The 19,698-nt window shown below is 41.5% G+C and overlaps 2 protein-coding genes across 6 annotated transcripts in view; one reads left to right on the forward strand and one right to left on the reverse strand.

Moving 5' to 3' along the window:
* L2HGDH (L-2-hydroxyglutarate dehydrogenase) overlaps positions 1-7,533 on the reverse strand; it is a 38,945-nt gene extending 31,412 nt beyond the window's left edge. The window contains exons 1-3 of the mRNA XM_004738746.3: positions 7,286-7,533; positions 2,371-2,486; positions 1,530-1,681 (exon numbers count right to left, since the gene is read on the reverse strand). Of these exons, the coding sequence (XP_004738803.1) occupies positions 1,530-1,681; positions 2,371-2,486; positions 7,286-7,425 (408 nt within the window). The 5' untranslated portion in view covers positions 7,426-7,533. The remainder of the gene's footprint in view (positions 1-1,529; positions 1,682-2,370; positions 2,487-7,285) is intronic.
* Positions 7,534-7,542: 9 nt separating this feature from the next.
* DMAC2L (distal membrane arm assembly component 2 like) lies at positions 7,543-19,109 on the forward strand. 5 transcript variants are annotated; one of them, XM_045069273.1, is made up of 6 exons: positions 7,645-7,668; positions 15,039-15,098; positions 15,629-15,740; positions 16,835-17,043; positions 17,635-17,806; positions 18,980-19,109. In XM_045069273.1, the coding sequence occupies exons 3-6, from the start codon at positions 15,637-15,639 to the stop codon at positions 19,092-19,094; spliced, it is 600 nt and encodes a 199-aa protein (XP_044925208.1). In that variant the 5' UTR covers positions 7,645-7,668; positions 15,039-15,098; positions 15,629-15,636; the 3' UTR covers positions 19,095-19,109. The 5 variants fall into 5 exon arrangements, with proteins under 5 accessions (XP_044925214.1, XP_012911465.1, XP_044925208.1 ...); XM_013056011.2 differs by lacking the exon at positions 15,039-15,098 and having other exon boundaries at positions 7,578-7,668; XM_045069277.1 differs by lacking the exons at positions 7,645-7,668; positions 15,039-15,098 and adding an exon at positions 7,683-8,211.
* Positions 19,110-19,698: the final 589 nt, after the last annotated feature.

Below are 19,698 nucleotides of genomic sequence, written 5' to 3' on the forward strand. Positions count from 1 at the left end.
GGGCTGTATCCAGGATATATATAGAACACTTACAACTCAAGAATAGAGATAAATAACCAATATTTAAATGGGCAAAAGAACTGAATAGACATTTTTCCAAAGAACATAAATAAGTGGCCAAAAAGTGTATGAAAAGATGCTCAACACCATTAACTACTAGGGAAATGCAAATCAAAACCACATTGACATACCACTTCACATCCACTAAGGATGGCTAAAATAAGTGACAGACAATACAGGTGTTGACAAGGATGTAAAGATACTGGAATCCTCACTAGCTGCTGATGGCAATTTAAAATAGTGCAGAACTCGGGGTGCCTGGGTGGCTCAATGGGTTGAGCCTCTGCCTTCAGCTCAGGTTATGATCTCAGGGTCCTGGGATCGAGCTCTGCATCTGGCTCTCTGCTCAGCGGGCAGCCTGCTTCCCCCTCTATGTCTCTCTGCCTGCCTCTCTGTCTACTTGTGATCTCTGTCAAATAAATGAATAAAATCTTTGATCTCTGTCAAATAAATGAATAAAATCTTTAAAAAATAATAATAATAAGGGATGCCTGGGTGGCTCAGTTGGTTGGACGACTGCCTTCTGCTCAGGTCATGATCCCGGAGTTCCGGGATCGAGTCCCACATCGGGCTTCCAACTCCACGGGGAGTCTGCTTCTCTCTCTGACCTTCTCCTCGCTCATGCTCTCTCACTGTCTCTCTCTCAAATAAAAAAATAAATAAATAATAAAATACTGCAGAACTTTAAAAAAACAGTTTGGCAGTTCTTCGAAATGTTAAAATGGGAGTTACCAAATGACCCAGGAATTTCATTTCTAGGTATGTACCTGAGAGAAATGAAAACATAAGCCCACACAAATACTTGTACATAAATGTCCATAGCTGCATGATTCATAATAGTCAAATGTGGAAACAATCCAAATGTCAGTCAACTGATAAAGAGGTAAACAAAATGTGGTATACCTACACAATGGACTATAAAAAAGAACAAAATACTGATTCATGCCGGAAAATGAATGAACCTTGAGAATATTATGCTAAGCAGAAGAAGTCAGTCACAAAAGACAACATATTTTAGGATTCTATTTATAGGAAATATCTAAAACAGGCAAATCCACAGAAAGTGAAAGTATATTTGTGGTTGCCAGCATCTGGAAGAAGGTAGAAATAGGAAGTGAGAGGTACTGGGAATAACTGTTAATAAGCACAGGGCTTCTTTATGAGGTCATGAATATGTTCTAAAATTAGACAGTGGTGATAACTGCACAATTCTCTGAATATTCTAAAAATCAAATTAAACACTTTAATAAAAGGATGAATTAGACAGTATATAAGTTATATGTCAATAAGCCTATTACTTTTTAAAAAAATAACATGGAGTTAGTCATACCACCTTTTCTAGTTATTTCCTAATATTAGATTTTGAAAATTGCAAAAAGAGAGAAGAGCCATTTTTTTTTTTTAACTCAACAATAAACATCACTAAGAAAACGCTAGTTGTAAATCAGGGCCCTAATAAAATGCCTTACCTTGCCACATTGCTTGTAGGAAATTCCCTTTTGGTTACAATACTCATAGATGAGGGCTGCACCTTGTACACACAATTTAGCTTTCAGAGATTCAGGTTTATAATAAATTCCACTATGTATGACACCACTGTTATGTCCAGTCTGGTGAACAGCTACCGGACAAGAGAAACAGGGTAAGAGAAACTACACAATGCATACAAAACCTGCAAACAGCAGGAACAAACATAGATGAAGCTATTAGAGACCACATTATTGAACATTCGGAGTTTGTTCTCACAGGCAGGGCATGATAATTTCCTCTAGCAGCCATCCCTGGTGTCCATGCCATATCCTCCCAGCCCAACTTTGACTTCAATTACAACTCTGGTGCACAAACCCACCTCTCACCACCAGCAAACCACTCCAAGGGCCCCTATAACTCTAGGCATTCTGCATGCCCATTCCTAACAGGTTGAGGGGTGAGGGGAGAGAGGACTATGCCTCAACATCCCTAGGGTAATCCGCAGCCAGCAGAAACACTAGCTGATGAATAAATGAGCACAATACTTGGAAATGTTCATGTAGCTCCTCAGAGGTCCCAGAGGAATCAAGCTCACAACAGCAGCCTTGATAACGTACCCTCCTGTGGCTTTTCCTCCTTCCCAGTTTACTCTCCACATCCCCTCAGTCCTGCCTCCTAAACAGCCACTCAAATAAATCACCTATGCTCAAGTTTTAGTCCCAGGCTCTGCTTTATGGAGAACCCTAATTAGGATACTAACATCAACATTCCACATGAAAGATGCAGGATTGAAAAAATGAGCAGATTAAGCCCAAAGAGCCACAACAATATCATACATACCTAAATCTTTTTCCTTTTCCAGAACACCAATGGAAAGTGCTGGATGTCGCAGGATGAGTGCTCTGGCAGAGGCAAGGCCCACAATTCCGCCACCGATAATGACTACATCAAATGAGCTTTAAGAGAAAGTCACCTTTAAAGTAATGCATGTTTATAGTAGATCTTCTAAAACTTCATGTGCATAATTTTCATCATCAGTGAACAATTAAACTATGAATTTGTAATCATGAAAATCAAATATTTCTTGGGCCTTACGCTATTGGCTTCTTAACAGAAAAAGCCTTTAAGAATTAGAGGCATTGGGGCACCTGGGTGGCTCAGTTGGCTAAGCCACTGCCTTCACGACTCAGGTCATGATGCCAGAGTCCTAGCATCCATTACTCCGTTAGGCATCAAACTCTGCTCTACCATTTACTCATTTGAAATTCAAGTGCAGGGGCACCTGGGTGGCTCAGTTTGTTAAGCATCTGACTCTTGGTTTCAGCTCAGGTTGTGATCTCAGGGTCCAGGGATTGAGCCCTGTGCTTAGCAGGGAGTCAGCTTGAGAATTCTCTCTCCTTCCCCATCTTGTACTCCTCCCGCTGCTTGTGAGTGCAGGCTTTCTAACAAAATCTTTAAAAGAAAAAAATTAGGAAGGGCACGTATAGTCTATCTAATTCAGCAATGAGGAACAGAAACATCTACCTTTAGCACCTACCTCATGGGCCCAAAAATCTAGTCTGACAGGAACAGGGCCAATCTTGCCTTTTCTACACCCCACCTATTTCAGCTCTTCCTAAATTAAATTATTTTGATGCAAATCCTAAACATTATCTGTAAATTTTTTTTAAGATTTTATTTATTTATTTACTTATTTGACACAGAGAGAGCAAGAGATCATAAGCAGGCGGGGGGGAGGGGGGGGGCGGGGGAGCTGACTCCCTGCTGAGCAGAGAGCCTGATGCGGGCCTCAATCCCAGGACACTGAGATCATGACCCGAGCCGAAGGCAGAGGCTTAACCCTCTGAGCCACCCAGGTGCCCCATCTGTAAATATTTTAATATATTATTTCTAAAAGGCCTCTATAAAACATGCCCACGATACCATCATTCTGATTTTTTAAATTATTTTTGTTTTTTGTTGTTCTTGTCTTTTAATTTTAACTGGCTCTATGCTCAAAGTGGATCTTGAACTCATGACTCTGAGATTAAGAGTCACATGCTCTACCAGCTGAGCCAGCGAGGAACCACCAGTATTCTAATTTTTAAAAATTTACAATAAACATTTTATATCATCAAATATTGACCATAAAACTTTTAGGAGAAAACCTTTGGGACCTAGCACTAAGTGAAGTAGAAGACACCAAAAACATGATCCATATAAAAAAATTTGATAAACTGCACTTCATCAAAATTAAAAATTTTGTTCTGCAAAAGATCTTGTTAAGAAGATAAGAAGACAACTAACAAACAGGGAGAAAATACTTGCAAACCACATATCTGACAAAGGATTCACATCTAGAATAACAAAGAACTCTCATATAAACCATTTAGTTAACACGGAGGACACTGGGAGATGGAGAGGAGAAGGGAGTTGGGGGAAATCAGAGGCAGACAAACCATGAGAGACTGTGGACTCTGAGAAATATACTGAGGTTTTTGGAGGGGGGTGGCTGGGGGGTTGGTTGAGCCTGGTGGTGGATATTAAGGAGGGCACATATTGCATGGAGCACTGGGTGTGGTGCATAAACAATGAATTTTGGAACATTGAAAAAAATAAAAATTTTTAAAAATGAACAAAACATTTCATCAAAGAGGAAAGATATATAGATGGCAACAAGCACATCAAAAAATGTTCACTACCATCAGTCATTAGGGAAAGGCGAATTAAAACTAGAGTGAGATATCCCTACACCCCTATTAGAATGGCTAAAATTTAAAAAGAAAAAAATGGTAGCACCAAATGCTGGTGAGAATGAGGAGGAACTGAACCACTCACACACCTCTGGGAGGAATGCAAAATAGTACAGCCACCCTGGAAAAAGAGTATAGCAGTTTCTTAAAAAACTAAACTAAACTAAAAAACTAAGCATAGTTTTTATAAACATATAAAAAACTAAACATGTGTAACACACTCCACTCCAGTCAGATAATTGCTATCGGCCTTGAAGGTGGCACAACTTCCTTTGTTCTGTTGTCACTTGTACATAGGAAAAACAGATCTTTGGGCTTATATCTTACCCAATTTGGGCCACATCATTGGTCTCCCACTCTTCCTCAGGCCATTCTTTGGATTACTAAAGATATTAAAGGATATAATGGTCTCTTTTTGAGTCCCAAATATGGACTCTACTCATCTCAAGTCCTTCTGTAAGGGAAATTCTAATATTCAGAACCTGAACCCCAGGTACATGACTTCATGTTTTATACTTCCTTGGGAAGTGCTGGTGTACTTTTCTTTTAGAAATCAATACTCAATATTTCATAATTGATATTCCTTTTATGGCTCCTCATTAAAAAACATGTCTACAGGGGTGCTTGGGTGGCTCAGTTGGTTAGGTATATGACTTCGGCTCAGGTCATGATCCCTGGATCCTGGGATGGAGCCCTGCGCTGGGCTCCCTGCTCAGCAGAGTCTGCTTCTCCTGCACTTCCCCCACCTTGTGCTCTCTCAAATAAATAAATAAATAAATAATATATTTAAAAATAAATAAAATAAAAACCATCCCCACAATGAAAAAATATCAAGCATGTACTAACTAAACATGTCTTAGCAACTACTTGGGCATTTATCTCAGAAAAATAAAAACCTGTACGTAAATGTTCACAGCAGCTTTAATAATTATAGTCCAAAATTATAAATAGTCCAGATATCCTTCAACTGGTAAATGGTCAAACTGTATTACATCCGTACCATGGAACACTACTCAACAGTGAAAAGGAACCCATTTTCATTACAGGGAACACCTTGGATGAATCTCAAAGACATCATGCAGTGTGAAAAAAGCCAATCTCATAAGATTATATACTGTGTGACTCCACTTATAGAACATTCTCAAAATGACAAAATTTTAGAGCTAGAGAATAGATTAGTGATTGCCAAGTTAGGAAGAGTGGAGAAGATGGGATGTGAATATAAAGGGACTGGTAGGGGCGCCTGGGTGGCTCAGTGGGTTAAAGCCTCTGCCTTTGGCTCAGGGTCCTGAGTCCTGGGACCCAGTCCCACATTGGGCTCTCTGCTCAGCGGGGAGCCTGCTTCCTCCCCTCTCTCTCTCTCTCTCTCTCTCTCTGTCTGCCTCTCTGCCTACTTGTGATCTCTGTCTGTCAAATAAATAAATAAAATCTTTGAAAATAAATAAATAAATAAAGGGACTGGTAACACAAGAGATGTCTCTGTGGTAATGAAACATTTCTGTATTTTATGGTGGCAGTTACACAAATTAACACGATTAAATTGAATAGAAACACACAAATGAATGCATATATGAGGAGATGAAATCTGAACAAGGTCTGTGGATTGTGCCAATCTCAATTTCCTAGTTTTGATACTATACTGTAGTTAGGTAAGATGCTATCATTGGGGGTAAATTGGCTGAAGGGTATACAAACACTGGTTTGGGGTTTGCTTCTTGTGGGGTTTTTTCTGCAACTTCCCATGGACCTATAATTATTTCAAAATAAAAAGTATAAACAAAACCTTCACTAACCCTACTTTTCCTCCCTTAAGAAAAGCAATCCCAAAGTAATTGTCTACCCTTGCCCACCATGACTCACAAGTCCTATCCCACTCTAACCTCCCTCCAAACCACTAACACACAGCAGCCAGTCAACTTTTGAAACCTCAACATTTAATCACTCCCTCTTCTTAAAAATCCTTTAAGTCTCCCAATGCTCTTAGAATAAACTTCCATGTGGGTAAAATAAAATAAAAAACCCTGCTGTGATGTAGCCTCTCTCCAGGGTCATTCCACACCATCTCTGTTCCACGAAGAACAGTCCCACTCATCTTACCCACCTTCTAGTTCTGGAAAAAGCCAAGAGCTTTCCAGCTTTAAATCCTTAGCATAAGCCACGCCCTCTCCAGAAAGCAGAGAAAGACGGTTTTTTTTTTTAACTAAATTGATTTATTTATTTTCAGAAAAACAGTATTATTTTTTCACCACACCCAGAGCTCCATGCAATCCGTGCCCTCTATAGTACCCACCACCTAGTTCTCCAACCTCCCACCGCCCCCACCCCCACCCCCGCCACTTCAAACCTCTCAGATTGTTTTTCAGAGTCCATAGTCTCTCATGATTCACCTCCCCTTCCAATTTACCCCAACTCCCTTCTCCTCTCTATCTCCCCATGTCCTCCATGCTATTTGTTATGCTCCACAAACAAGACGGTGGTTTTTAATGTGACCTCCAAACTTCAAATCACAGGACACTCACTTATGCAAGCTTTGATTAGCAACTGAGCTGCTTCTCACAGGGGCAACTCTATGGGGTGTTTGCCAGGAACCGACTGATTTAGGAACTGGTCCCGGTCTTCCAAGCAACACCAGGGATGCCAGCAAATAAACAGTTTATTTGCTTGCTTCGTGTGGTGGGTCCTTTAAGCCTCAAAACGACAAGCTACGGGCAAGACTAGGATCCTACTCACAACTGAGCCTTTAAGGAGCTACAGTAACCCACCCAAGGACTGAATAGGAAGTGGAGGGAAGCTATTCAAAACCAGAACTGCCCTAGACCTCTCTACTCATCGCTGCCTTGCTCCGCATCCGGCACGCAACACAACGAATGAATCCTACAAGGGAACGCCTGGGATCCACAGGATCTTGACCTTCTCTCACGCCCGGGACAGGGAAGTAGAGCAGGGGCACAGGTCCAGGAAGAGGCACCTCGGAAAGAATCAGTAGTAGCACAAGCGACGAGGGCAGGCCAGCGGCTACTCACCGGGTGCTGGCTCTACGGCCACCTTGGCACAGTGGCCAGGGTCTCCCCGGCGCCGGCCGGCACGCCGCAGCGAAGCCCCCGGGGAGACCCCCGCGGACCCGGCCGCAGGCACCGCTCAGGTATCGCAGCACCAGCACCATCGCCTGCGTCCCCTCCCCTACCCTCTCTCAGCCTCCAGCTCTGCCCACTGCAGCCCGACGCTCCGCAGCTCCCCGCGCGGTCTAGCCCCGCCCCCCACTCGGGGGCCAATGAGGCGCTCACCCACGCCCCACGTGAGGGCGGTGCCAGGGGCCAATGGACGCGCGCGGCGGAGGGCGAAGGGCAGGCCCGCGGCGCGGGAGACGTGCAGCGCGCTGGCTCGCTCCCTCCCTTCCTCCGGCGCTGTGAGTAGAGGAGCTAGGCCTTGAGCGAGGCGGGTCTAGGGTGGTGGTTACGCTCTGCCCTTTTCCTTCTCCCACGGCTGGGTCGACTGAAAATCTGGCCTGTCGAGTCGTGCGTCCTCGGTGTTCACCGCTCAGCGTCCTCTGGACTTTGGGAGAAAGTCGGGGCGTGACAGGGGGTTGAAAACTCTCCTCTGGGCGGGTCGAGCGAGCCTCCCTGCCTCCCGCTCGGCCCGGCCCCCGCCCGCCGCTAGCCACCGGAGGTCTCCATCCTGACCCCCGTCAGGCCAACTGCCCGTGGAGGAGTGCTGGCTGTCCGGCCCTGGCCCTGGCTCCGGACGGAGGCTCTTGGTCACGGCAACGCCTGGCAGCCTGTAGTCTTCTGGCCTTGTTTTTGCGGGGCTCCCGGCGGTGTCCTCTCTGCTATCATTTAGCAGCCGGTTTCCTTAAATACTGGGTCGAGATACGGTTTTAAACATGTTGCGCGGGGCTGGGTGCAGCGACTCACTTGTACCGGTGTCTTCACCCCTTTTCCTCATCTGTAAGGTGAGGGAGGTGGGCTGTGTCATCCCCAAGTGACCATCTGATCAAGTTTCTTCCCGTGGCAGTTCCACACCTGTCCTCCGTGCTTGATGGCAGTCTTTAATCTTTAGGGTCAGCACAACTGAACAGAACAAAAGTAGAATGTTAAAAACTGTATTGCTGGAAGAATTTTGTTTGAATTTGATTCCAGGTATTAGTCTGATGGCTTGGGGAAGTCATTTCGCCTCTTTGCCTCAGATCCTCCTCTGTGGACCAGGAGTACAAGCCGTGTCCCTCTCAGGGGGCTCTTGTGTGGAGTACATGAGAAAAGGCTCGTGGGTCTTTAGCACAGGGAAGTACAGTTGAGCCCTGAAGAGCATGGGTTTGAACTATTCTGGTCCATTTACAGGCAGATCTTTTTCAATAAATCTGGTACAGTACTGTAAATGTATTTTCCTTGGGATTTTCTTAACATTTTATTTTCTCTAGTTTACCTTATTATTATTATTATTATTATTTTTAATTTGACAGAGATCACAAGTAGGCAGAGAGGCAGGCAGAAAGAGAGAGAGAGGAGGAAACAAGCTCCCCACTGAGCAGAGAGCCCAATGCGGGGCTCCATCCCAAGACCCTGGGATCATGACAGGGCGGAAGGCAGCGGCTTTAACCCACTGAGCCACCCAGGCCCCCCTCTAGTTTACCTTATAATAATACAGTATATAGGGGCACCTGAGTGGCTTGGTTGGGTAAGCATCTGCCTTCAGCTCAGGTCACGATCCCAGGGACTTGGGATGAGCCCCACACTGGACTCCCTGCTCAGCAGAGAGCTCCATTCTCCCTTTCTCTCTCCCTCTTCTTCGTCTGGCTGGTGCTAACCTCGCTCTGTTTCAAATGCATAAATCTTAAAAAAAAATACAGTATATAATACATATAACATGCAAAATATGTGTTAGCTGTGTTGCTAGGCTTCTAATCAAACAGGAGTCTGTTAGTTAAATTTGAAAGGTCAGGGGGCGCCTGGGTGGCTCAGTGGGTTAAGCCCCTGCCTTCAGTTCGGGTCATGATCTCAGGGTCCTGGGATGAGGCCCCACATCGGGCTTTCTGCTCAGCAGGTAGCCTGCTTCCCTCCTCTCTCTGCCCGCCTCTCTGCCTACTTGTGATCTCTCACTGTCAAATAAATAAATAAAATATTTAAAAAAAAAATTTGAAAGGTCAGAACTTCTATGAAGATTTCAGCAGCTGGGGGGATGGTTGCTCAAGGGTCAACTGAATAAATTACTGCTTTTATTATGTTTAAATGATTTTACTTCTGGGACAGTTGACTATTTTATTTGTGAAAACAATGTAGAATGTTACTTGCTTTTCTCTTCGCAAATGGAAAGAAAATAAGAGATGGTTATTTGTTAAATTCGACTTTTTGTTTTGAGATCATTGTAGAGTCCCATACAGCTGTAAGGAACAATAGAGATCCTGTATACCCTTTACCCATTCTCCCCCAATGCTAACATCTTGCAAAAATATAGTACAGTATCATAACCAGGAAACTGACCTTGACACATCCCGGTGATATTATTCCGGCAGCTTTACAAGTGTGTATTTGGTTCTATGTATTTTTTGTTTTGTTTTGTTTTTAAGATTTTATTTATTTTTTTATTTGGTGACAGAGCAAAAGCAGGGGGAGTGGCAGGCAGAGGTAGAGGGAGAAGCAAGCTCCCCGCTGAGCAGGGAGTCTGATGGCATCCCAGGACTCTGGGATCATGACCTGAGCAGAAGGCAGACACTTAACTGACTGAGCCACCCAGCTGCCCTGGTTCTATATTATTTTTACCAAGTGTGTAGATTGTTGTGTTGCCACCACAGTCAAGCTACAACACGCTTCCATCACCACAAGGGATTCCTCCTGGTGCTCCCCCCCCCCTTTTTTTTAGAGATTTTATTTATTTATCAGATAGAGATCACAAATAGGCAGAGAGGCAGGCAGAGAGAGAGGGGGAAGCAGACTCGCCGCTGAGCAGAGAGCCCGTTGCGGGGCTCGATTCCAGGACCCTGAGATCATGACCTAAGCCGAAGGCAGAGGCTTTAACCCACTAAGCCACCCAGGTGCCCCCTGGTGCCCTTTTATAACTATACTTCTCTTCTTCAGGGCACCCCCTCCCAATCTGTTCTCCTTTTCTAAAATTTTGTCATTTCAAAAATGTTCCATAAACAGAACTATAAAGTATTTAACTTTTTTGGAATTAACTTTTTTTTACTCAGTATAATCCCTTGAAATCCATCCAAATTGTTGTATGTATCAAAGGTTTATTCATTATTGCTGAGTAGTATTTCATGGTATGGATGTACCACAATAGGCTGAACATTCACCCATTGAAGAACAACTCAGTTCTAGTTCTCAGCTATTTGGATTAAAGCCGCTATGAACATCAGTGTATTGCTTTTTTTGTGAACCTGTTTTTGTTTCTGTGGGATAAATGCCCAAGAGTCCAGTTGTTGTGTCATACATATGATAAGCGCATGTTTAGTTTGGTAAAAAATTGCTAAACTGCTTTCCAAAGTGGCTGTACCTTTATACATTCCCAGCAGCAATGTTTGAGTGATCTGGTGTCTACTTACCATCAGTAATTGGTGTTGTCACTATCTTTTATTTCAGCCATGCTGATAGATATGTAGTGGAGATGGTTATTTTTTAGTTTGCACAGCACATAGCTTGTAACTAGGTTAAGTACAGAATTATACATTTCTATGGTCTGTGGTCAGACTTTCATGGGCCAGTTGAAACCAAAGTAGTGACTTGTTTACCATGTGATTTTGAGTACATACCTCTTAGTTTAACAAGGTGAAGGAACTCGCAATACACCTGCTCTTTGTATAGAATTTTTTCCTGTTTACCCTCTCCCCTAGGTTTGACTGTACATTAATTTGTTTCAATTAAGTAATTTCAAATCAAGAGCTCACCTTACATTCATTCATACACCCCCATAAAGCCTTTGGTATGACACCACCCTTAGCTGAGAATTCATGTTCATCTTCCATGTATGTCAGAACCTGTAAGGTGTTACTTCAATGAGCCCCATGTGATGTTGGCCTAGGAATGGCTTTAGAGAATTTTGCTTCCAATTCCTTTTTTTTTTTTTTTTAAGATTTTTTAATTTATTTACTTGACAGACAGAGGTCACAAGTAGGCAGAGAGGCAGGCAGAGAGAGGGGCGGAAGCAGGCTCCCCACTGAGCAGGGAGCCCAATGATGCGGGCTCAATCCCCGGACCCTGAGATCATGACCTGAGTTGAAGGCAGAGGTTTAACCCATTGAGCCACTCAGGTGCCCCTTTGCTTCCAATTCCTAATGATTTCTTCAGTTCTAGTTCATTAGACTTTACACACCTCAAGAATAAGAATCGAAGTCACTGATTTGCAGTGAGGTGGGGCTGTAATTTGGGGGAGGATCTGCCCAGTTCCAGTACCACCCCATACCTCCAAATTTTATTTACTTTCAAGAATTAGTTCTTAAAAAAAAAAAAAAAGAATTAGTTCTTTAGTTCAGTCTTCTGAACCACTTAATTAGCCATCACTCTTAATAGCCTAGATAAGTAAAAACAGAACTTCCACTTAAAAAAAAAAAAAAAAAACTTACTGTTTTTAGGCAAATGGGAACTCTCAACCAAACCAACCAAATGTTTCTGTTACTCAGAAACATTTTGTGTATATCTTACTTTGAATTAGACATAGAGATCTGCCCTTCTCTAAGTTACAAGCATAATTGCAATTTTTAGAAACATTTGTCCTAAGCCCGGTTCTGATAGTAAGAAGGAGCTTTTTAAAATGATTTTAATTTCTGAATTATTTATTGAAGCAATAATTTATTAGTGACTTTTTTTAACTTGCTGTTAACATTTTTTTCCCCAATCACCACTCACCACTAGAGGTCTCCGCTTTCCTTATAGAAAACATTCCCAGCGGCAACAGCTTGAATTCATCTGAAATTTCTAAAATGAGCACAGGGGCAGTTGAGAATGTAAAACCTACCAATTTACTTTTTTTACCTTTATTTCCAAGTAAAGTTTTTATAGTCATGCTTAAATTATTTTAAATATAGCATCTAATATTTTTAGAGATCATAGTGAGTGTAAATTTCATCTTTCCTTTAAGCTGAATTATAAGGTGAACCAAAATGAATCAAGTAAAAGTACTCAGTTTTCACAGACCACTCTAATTTACCTGTTTAATAACAGTCTCTCTGGTTTTATCTGTCTCTATGGAAATATACCAACCATTAAAGATTACTAATTAGCAAATATTTATTAAACTCTTGCATCAGGTGGATGGCATTGTGCTAGGTGCTAAGAAAAATGGCAATGAATAAGACGTGATCCTTGAAGTCCTTTTTGGTCTGCATACCTTTCATTTTTTCTGCTAACTCAAAACCCTTAATTATCCTTTAGGATCCATCTCAAAAGACCCCTCTAGTGTGAAGCCTTCTCTTCAATTCCTCCTCTAGGCTTTCACAGAACTTGTTCATACCTCTATTAAGACATGTTGCATGTTTATTTGTTTTTATGTTGTCTATCTTCTTCATTAGACTATACATTCTGTGAGGACAAGGAATCTTGTCTTTCTGTGTCTCTCCTTTGTTGTTTTTGTAATCCTACCATTGTATCTCTGGCACTGAGTATAGCAGACATTCAGTAAATACTTACTGAGTGAATGGATGGATGGATGGATGGATGGAGATGAATGAGGCCTTAAGGTTGAGTAAAATTTCTACAGACAGGATGGGGATGTGGGGTGGGGAGGGATGGTAAATAGAACAGCCTATGTTGAAGCTAGAAAACCCAGATAAATGAAATTGACAGCCAGTCGAGTTATCAAAGGTGGTCACAGGAGACGCCTGTGTGGCCCAGTCTGGGTTAAATCCTCTGCCTTTGGCTCAGGTCATGATCCCAGAGTCCTTGGATCCAGCCCCACATTGGGCTCTCTGCTCAGCAAGGAGCCTGCTTCCTCCTCCCTCTCTGCCTGCTGCTCTGCCTACTTTTGATCTCCCTCTATCAAATAAACAAACAAACAAATAAATAAATAAATAATCTTTTTAAAAAAAAGTGTCACAGGTGGAAAGAATTTTCACAAAAAAAAAAAAAAGCTAGGAAGGGATAAGAACAAGAGAGTGATAGCATGGGGAAGGTTTGCAGTAATGACTGTAGAAAAGAAATGAAGAGGAGTGCCTTCATGGCTCAGTTTGTTAGTGTCTGCCTTCCATTCAGGTCATGATCCTGGAGTCCTGGGATCAAACCCCACATCGGGCTGTCCTGATCAGCGGGGAGCCTGTTTCTCCCTCTCCTTCTGCCTGCCTTTCTGCCTGCTTGTGCACTTTCTCTGTCAAATAAAACCTTAAAAGAAATGAAGAGGGAAGATGATCCCAGGTTCTGTCCACAGATCTCATCTCTCACTGTTCTAGAACCTCAACATCTTCAGTCACTTCTTGGCTCTAAGGTGGTTCTCACTCAGGCCTCTCTCTAGTCTTCCTTTTCCCCAGTTCTAATACCATCTGGGACTGAGGAAAAAGCCCTGGACTGGAAGGAGGGAGAACTAAGTTCCAGTTTCAGTGCTGCCACCAGTTAGCCATGAAACATTAAATAAGACCTTTTAAATACATGCATTTATTAATACCCCACCTTGTTCCAGAAGGGATTTAGGATGTCAGCAAGTTACTTAATATTAGGGCTTCAGTTTCCTCATCTCTGGATGGTCTAGGTGGTCTAAGTTCATTCCTGTTGTCCCATTTTGTGACTTTGATTCTAATTTGTTGGTTATCTCCACTTAGAAGTTATGCTAACACTTCATATTTTGAGTATGAAAAACTGGAGGTGGAGGTGGGGGAAACCTATAACCTGTCCTCCTGATACTGACTTCTGTTAATGACATCACCATCTAACCATTGACCTGGGACCAAAACTTAGTGTCCTTTTCAACTATTCTGGCCCTTGCCTCAGCATCTCACTGAGCCATGTAGAATCCACTCTGTAATGGTCATTCCCATTCTTGCCCCACTTGGTCCTTTCCCATGGGCACATGTAGTTAAAGCCATTGTTAGCTGTCTCACTGTTCTGTTCTATGGACCCTCAGCGTTGATGCTGTTGGCCAAGTAGTATTCCAAACACAGCTCTAACAATGCCAGTGCTCTTTGCAAAAATCTCAGTGACCCCAACTGCCTCCAGCAAACAGTCTAAAGTCCCTTGCTAGGGACGCCTGGGTGGCTCAGTGGGTTAAGCCGCTGCCTTCGGCTCAGGTCATGATCTCAGGGTCCTGGGATCGAGTCCCACATCGGGCTCTCTGCTCAGCAGGGGGCCTGCTTCCCTTCCTCTCTCTCTGCCTGCCTCTCTGCCTACTTGTGATTTCTGTCAAATAAATAAATAAAATCTTTAAAAAAAAAAAAATAAAGTCCCTTGCTGATCTTGGCAAAACTCTTCTTGATGTGACTGTGTAAATTGATTGTCTCCTCTTCTCAGGATCCCCATGTACTCACCAAACTGAACTACAACATGCCTTAAAAGGTTCTGCCTCGGCTAATCAGCTGACATACTTTCTCCTGTTGAAATCCAGGTCCATTCTTATTTTAACTCTGGGGAATTTTTCAGGTTCTACCGTTTAACTACCTGGTAATTTGTTTTACCTCACTCCACCCTGCATTAATTTTTCAGCAACTCAAAGGTTGAAACCACATTTCATTTATCTTTGTTTTCCCCTGATATTGCTCACTACTAGAGAAGCTTGAACTGAAATAAATCGGATTGAGACCACTCAGAAACCTAGTTTCTGAGCAAGAAAACTTTCTCAACTCATGATTATAATTTTTTACAGCTGGAAATCATCTGAGCAAATCATCTCATTTTACAAGTGACAAAACCAAGGGTCAGCGAGGTGAGGTTACTTGCCCAGTCTTTCCTAGCTGCCCTTGGACGGGTCTGTGTTTGCACTGTTCTGGTGCTATTACTTGCAACCTTGGCATAGAGAGGTCTGTTTTCATGTCTCCTCTTCCTTCCTGGCTATAAGCATTTTAACCAGCTGTGCTCCCTAGCTGATTCTGGTTTGTCATTTTGATACTGGAAATGTAGACTGGGAGCACAGCTGGTTTCATCAACTGTGTAAGTGCAATACTGGACGGACATCTGCTGGCGATACTGTGGGCAGACTCCAACTGAGGGTTGAAGATTGAAACTTAATATCAAGGCTGGATATTAGAGACCCTCCAATCCAGCCCCTCTTTTCTTGCAGCAAGGAAACCAAGAAACAGAGACAGGAGTGACTTGCTTGTTAACTTTGAGTGGTAAATGACTCATCAGCTTTATTGGCACAAGAGCACTGACTTTGAAATTGTAAAGTAAGTTACTGGATGTATGGCTCGGATTGCCAGCTAATGATCTAATATGAATACTGTTTTGTGTGTCTAGATCAAGTGATGCTGTTTGGAAAAATTTCCCAGCAGTTGTGTGGCTTAAAGAAACCCCCACGGTCATGTGACTACAGAAACTTTTGGGGCTGGTTGAATGCAGTGTTTAATAAGTAAGTTACTCTAACTGAAGTGAAGAAACATGGCCATTATTACAGCTAGATAAGTTTCCAGTAGCTAATTTGGTTATTTCTTGTATTTCAAATGCTTTTTTGTACAAGGTAGGTAATAGGATCCTAATTTTGTTTAAAAACAAGTAAAAGATACAGACATTGAATAAAGACCAGAAAAATCGATTACAAAATACTGTGTTGAGGATTTCAGTCATTTTATTTGTCCTTTTGATGCCTATTAACTCTTTATAAAATGAAAATATATTATTTTTGTAACCCAAAAAGCTCAGCAAATTTAATTTTAGAATATTCTATGGCTTCTTAAGGGATACAGTTAGCGTTTTTAAGACTACCAGGGGACTCAACTTGTTCAAAAAGTGGGTGGCATTGGGCGCCTAGGTGGCTCAGTGGGTTAATCCTCTGCTGGCTCAAGTCATAATCCCAGGGTCTCTGGGCTCTCTGCTCAGAAGGGAGCCTGCTTCCCTCTCTCTGCCTGCCTCTCTGCTTACTTGTGGTAAGTATTGTCTCTCTGTGTCAAATAAATAAATAAAATCTTTTAAAAAATACAAAAAACAAAAAAGTGGGTGCCATTCTTAGATATACCATTTTGAAGGTAATGAAATTAATCTCATTGCTTAATAAACATTAACACAACTCATTAGAGGAAAGGGCATATGTAGAAATTAATAAGAGTCACTTAATGAGATTAATTTGAACATAGATTCAAAATTAGTCCCTTTTATATTTAATCATTAATAAAAACAATAACCAAATATAGTCATTTGCTCAATCCATGGTTACCGAGAACCTCCTGGTGTCAAGCACAGTGCTACATATGAATCAATGAAGACTCATGTCTGGCTGATAAGCCCATATAAAAATAATAAGCTTGACTGAGTTCACTTGGAAACAAAAACAAGGGAGCGAGAAGAGCCATCCTATGTTTTTTTACCTGGTTCTTCCTAACATACTTCTTTCCCTCCTCAGTCATCTGAAAGGAAAAGTTGCTGAAGTATTATATTTATGCTGACGACTAAAGCTGAGCAGCTAGTGATTATACTAAAAATGAGCTGCTTTTGCTCTCTTGCCAACAGAGTAGATTATGAACGCATCAAGGACGTGGGACCCGATAGGGCAGCATCTGAGTGGCTGCTACGCTGTGGGGCCACGGTGCGCTACCATGGCCAGGAGAGGTGGCAGAAGGACTACAACCACCTCCCAACAGGACCTCTGGAAAAATACAAGATCCAGGCAATTGATGCCACCGAGTCCTGTATCATGAGAATTGGATTTGATTATCTGGGTAACTACCCTATCATTTGCTTATGGGAAACGTGGGTGATTTGCAGTGACATTTTGTTGCAGTTGACTCACTATTTAGCAGACATAGGTGTGTTCCTTTTTACCCTTTCCAGTACCATCCAGTCTTGAGTCCTGTGTGAGATTCTTAAAAATGAAATAGAGGTTACAAACACCTTCTCCTTTCTCCCTTCACTAAGCTTGTCTCTGCATGCCTTTATTTTATGCTTATTGGTTTAAAATTCAAGGCCTTGCTTATCAAACTACCTTTGTCAAATTTCCATCATTTGAGAAACTCTTAGTAATGTAAGAATGATCCTACCCTACAGCCTCTGCTTGTGTGGGCATTTCTTTCCTGCATTACTTGATCATCTGATTACAGAGTGGTTCTGTCCATTAGCACAGCATGGATAGTGAATATCTTGCATGGTTATTAGGGTAACTCATCATCCAGGTATTCCCCCTCCAGGGGACTAAGAGGTTTCCCAGGACATAGGATTTTCAGTCCTAAAACCAGAATAGTCCTGGCCAAACTAGGACAGCTGGTTATCTTAATGGTAAAGCAGATTCTTAAAATGTACCTTTTATCTCCCAGAGGGCCTACAGCACGTTGAAAAAATAAGACTATGCAAGTGTCATTATATTGAGGATGACTGTTTGGAGAAACTTGGTAAACTGGAAAATTTACAAAAAAGCATACTGGAAATGGAAATAATTTCATGTGGGAATATCACAGACAAAGGAATCATTGCTTTATATCACTTAAGGTAGGTGGTCACTGCCAAAATGGAAACTTGATGATGAGGTTAAAGTGAATAATTAGAATTTAAATTAAAAAAAATTTTTTTTAAGTAAACTCCGTCCGCAGTGTGGGGCTTGAATTCTCAACCCTGAGATGAAGAGTTGCATCCTCTATCGACTGAGCAAGCCAGGGGCCCTGAATAATTAGAATTTAAAACATTTGAGAGGTGGCACATTTTTTGATTTGGAAAAATACATAAAATGACTTAACTTTCATCTGTAATACTGTCAAACAGTTAAAATTATCAACCTTAATACATTAACATTTTATTGCCTATCTTAGGGGACATCTCTTTAAAAAAGAACTATTTACTTAATACTCATATTTTGGAGTGGCTGCTGCACTGTGGGGCTATGACTATAACAATCTTACTAATTATAATAATTATTGTTTATAATAATTAAGGCATCTAGTGTGGTGCCTGCTCCAGTAAGCGGTCAGTGGGCATTTGCTATTATGCTTCCTCTTCATCTTTTTATTTTGCTATTATGCTTCCTCTTCATTTTTTTCCCCATGTTCTGACACTAACCTCAGTATCACAGGAAGTTTGAGAAACTTTAAGGTTGTTTTTTTTTTAGTAATTTCTATAACCAATGTGGGGTTTGAACCCACAATCTCAAGATCAAGAGTTGCATGCTCTTCTGACTAAGCCAGCCGGGCATCTCCCCATGCTTTTTTTAAGTTTCTTTTTAGGAGAGAAGTTTTAAACATTGGAACCAAAAGCAGTAGATTATCTCTTACATTAGTTGAGGCTTTGAGTCTTCATTTTTTAATGAAGTTCCTTTAAGAACTCCCCTAATTTTTATCCCTTTCTAGATTAAGATTCATGTTTCATATTTCACATGCAAATGAGTTCTATGCTATAATACATATATAGTATTTGGAAAGATTCAGCTAGAATTATTGGTATAATTCAGAACAACTAAACTTCCCAAGGCCTGGCTTAGTTCCTAGCATGAATTTCATTTAAAGTAGCGCTCTTAAAATTGCTGTTCTGAAAGTCATTTTGACAGTATAGTATAGTGTGATATAAATGCATTCTGTGTGTACTTTTTTTTTAAAGCCTTTAATGGAGTCTGTTTTAATGCTGTAAGAGTAAAGACCAACTGAAGTAATTTTTTTTCTTCTTTTTCTGCAGAAACCTCAAGTATTTGTTGTTAAGTGATCTTCCTGGAGTAAGAGAAAAAGAAAATCTTATCCAAACCTTTAAGACAGCACTGCCTTCTCTGGAACTAAAATTAGACTTGAAGTAAAATAATAATATTCAATAAGTGTCTTCTTTCAATATAAAGTATCATTTAAAATTGTTGATCCTAAATAGCAGTAAATATTACATAATCATCAACAGAACTTAAGGATGTTGTATCATGTTTCAGAAGCAGAGAGCCCATCATGTAGAAAATTAATATTCAGACATGACTCACTGAAGTTACTAAGTTGGAAGTAAAAATCTATGCACATTAAGTCATTTTAAGAAAAATGGAAACCAGGTTGCAGTTTAATTCTGATATATTCCTCATTTTATATAAATATCTATGTAGATAACTTTTGTTGTAGATGATGACAGAGTTCTTTAAAGTGATTTAGGGCAGGGCATCTGGGTGGCTCAGTGGGTTAAAGCCTCTGCCTTCGGCTCAGGTCATGATCCCAGGGTCCTGGGATCAAGCCCCCCCCTCCCTCGCATCGGGCTCTCTGCTCGGCAGGGAGCCTGCCTCTCTGCCTTCTTGTGATCTCTGCCTGTCAAATAAAATCTTAAAAAAAAAATAAAAATTATTTAGGGCACCTGGGTTGCTCAGTAGGTTAAGCATCTGCCTTAGGCTCAGGTCATGATGCCAGGGTCCTGGGATTCAGCCCCTC

Source organism: Mustela putorius, unplaced genomic scaffold (genome assembly GCF_011764305.1).
Source record: "Mustela putorius furo isolate JIRA1106 unplaced genomic scaffold, ASM1176430v1.1 tig00000129_pilon_pilon_pilon, whole genome shotgun sequence".
NCBI lineage: Eukaryota > Metazoa > Chordata > Mammalia > Carnivora > Mustelidae > Mustela > Mustela putorius.

Bases quoted from the DNA above. Each gene is read 5' to 3' on its own strand.
- DMAC2L (XM_013056011.2), top strand. From the start codon at position 15,637: ATGCTGTTTGGAAAAATTTCCCAGCAGTTGTGTGGCTTAAAGAAACCC. The intron at 15,741-16,834 runs GTAAGTTACTCT...TCTTGCCAACAG, and splicing joins TTGAATGCAGTGTTTAATAA to AGTAGATTATGAACGCATCA. The intron at 17,807-18,979 runs GTAGGTGGTCAC...CTTTTTCTGCAG, and splicing joins ATTGCTTTATATCACTTAAG to AAACCTCAAGTATTTGTTGT.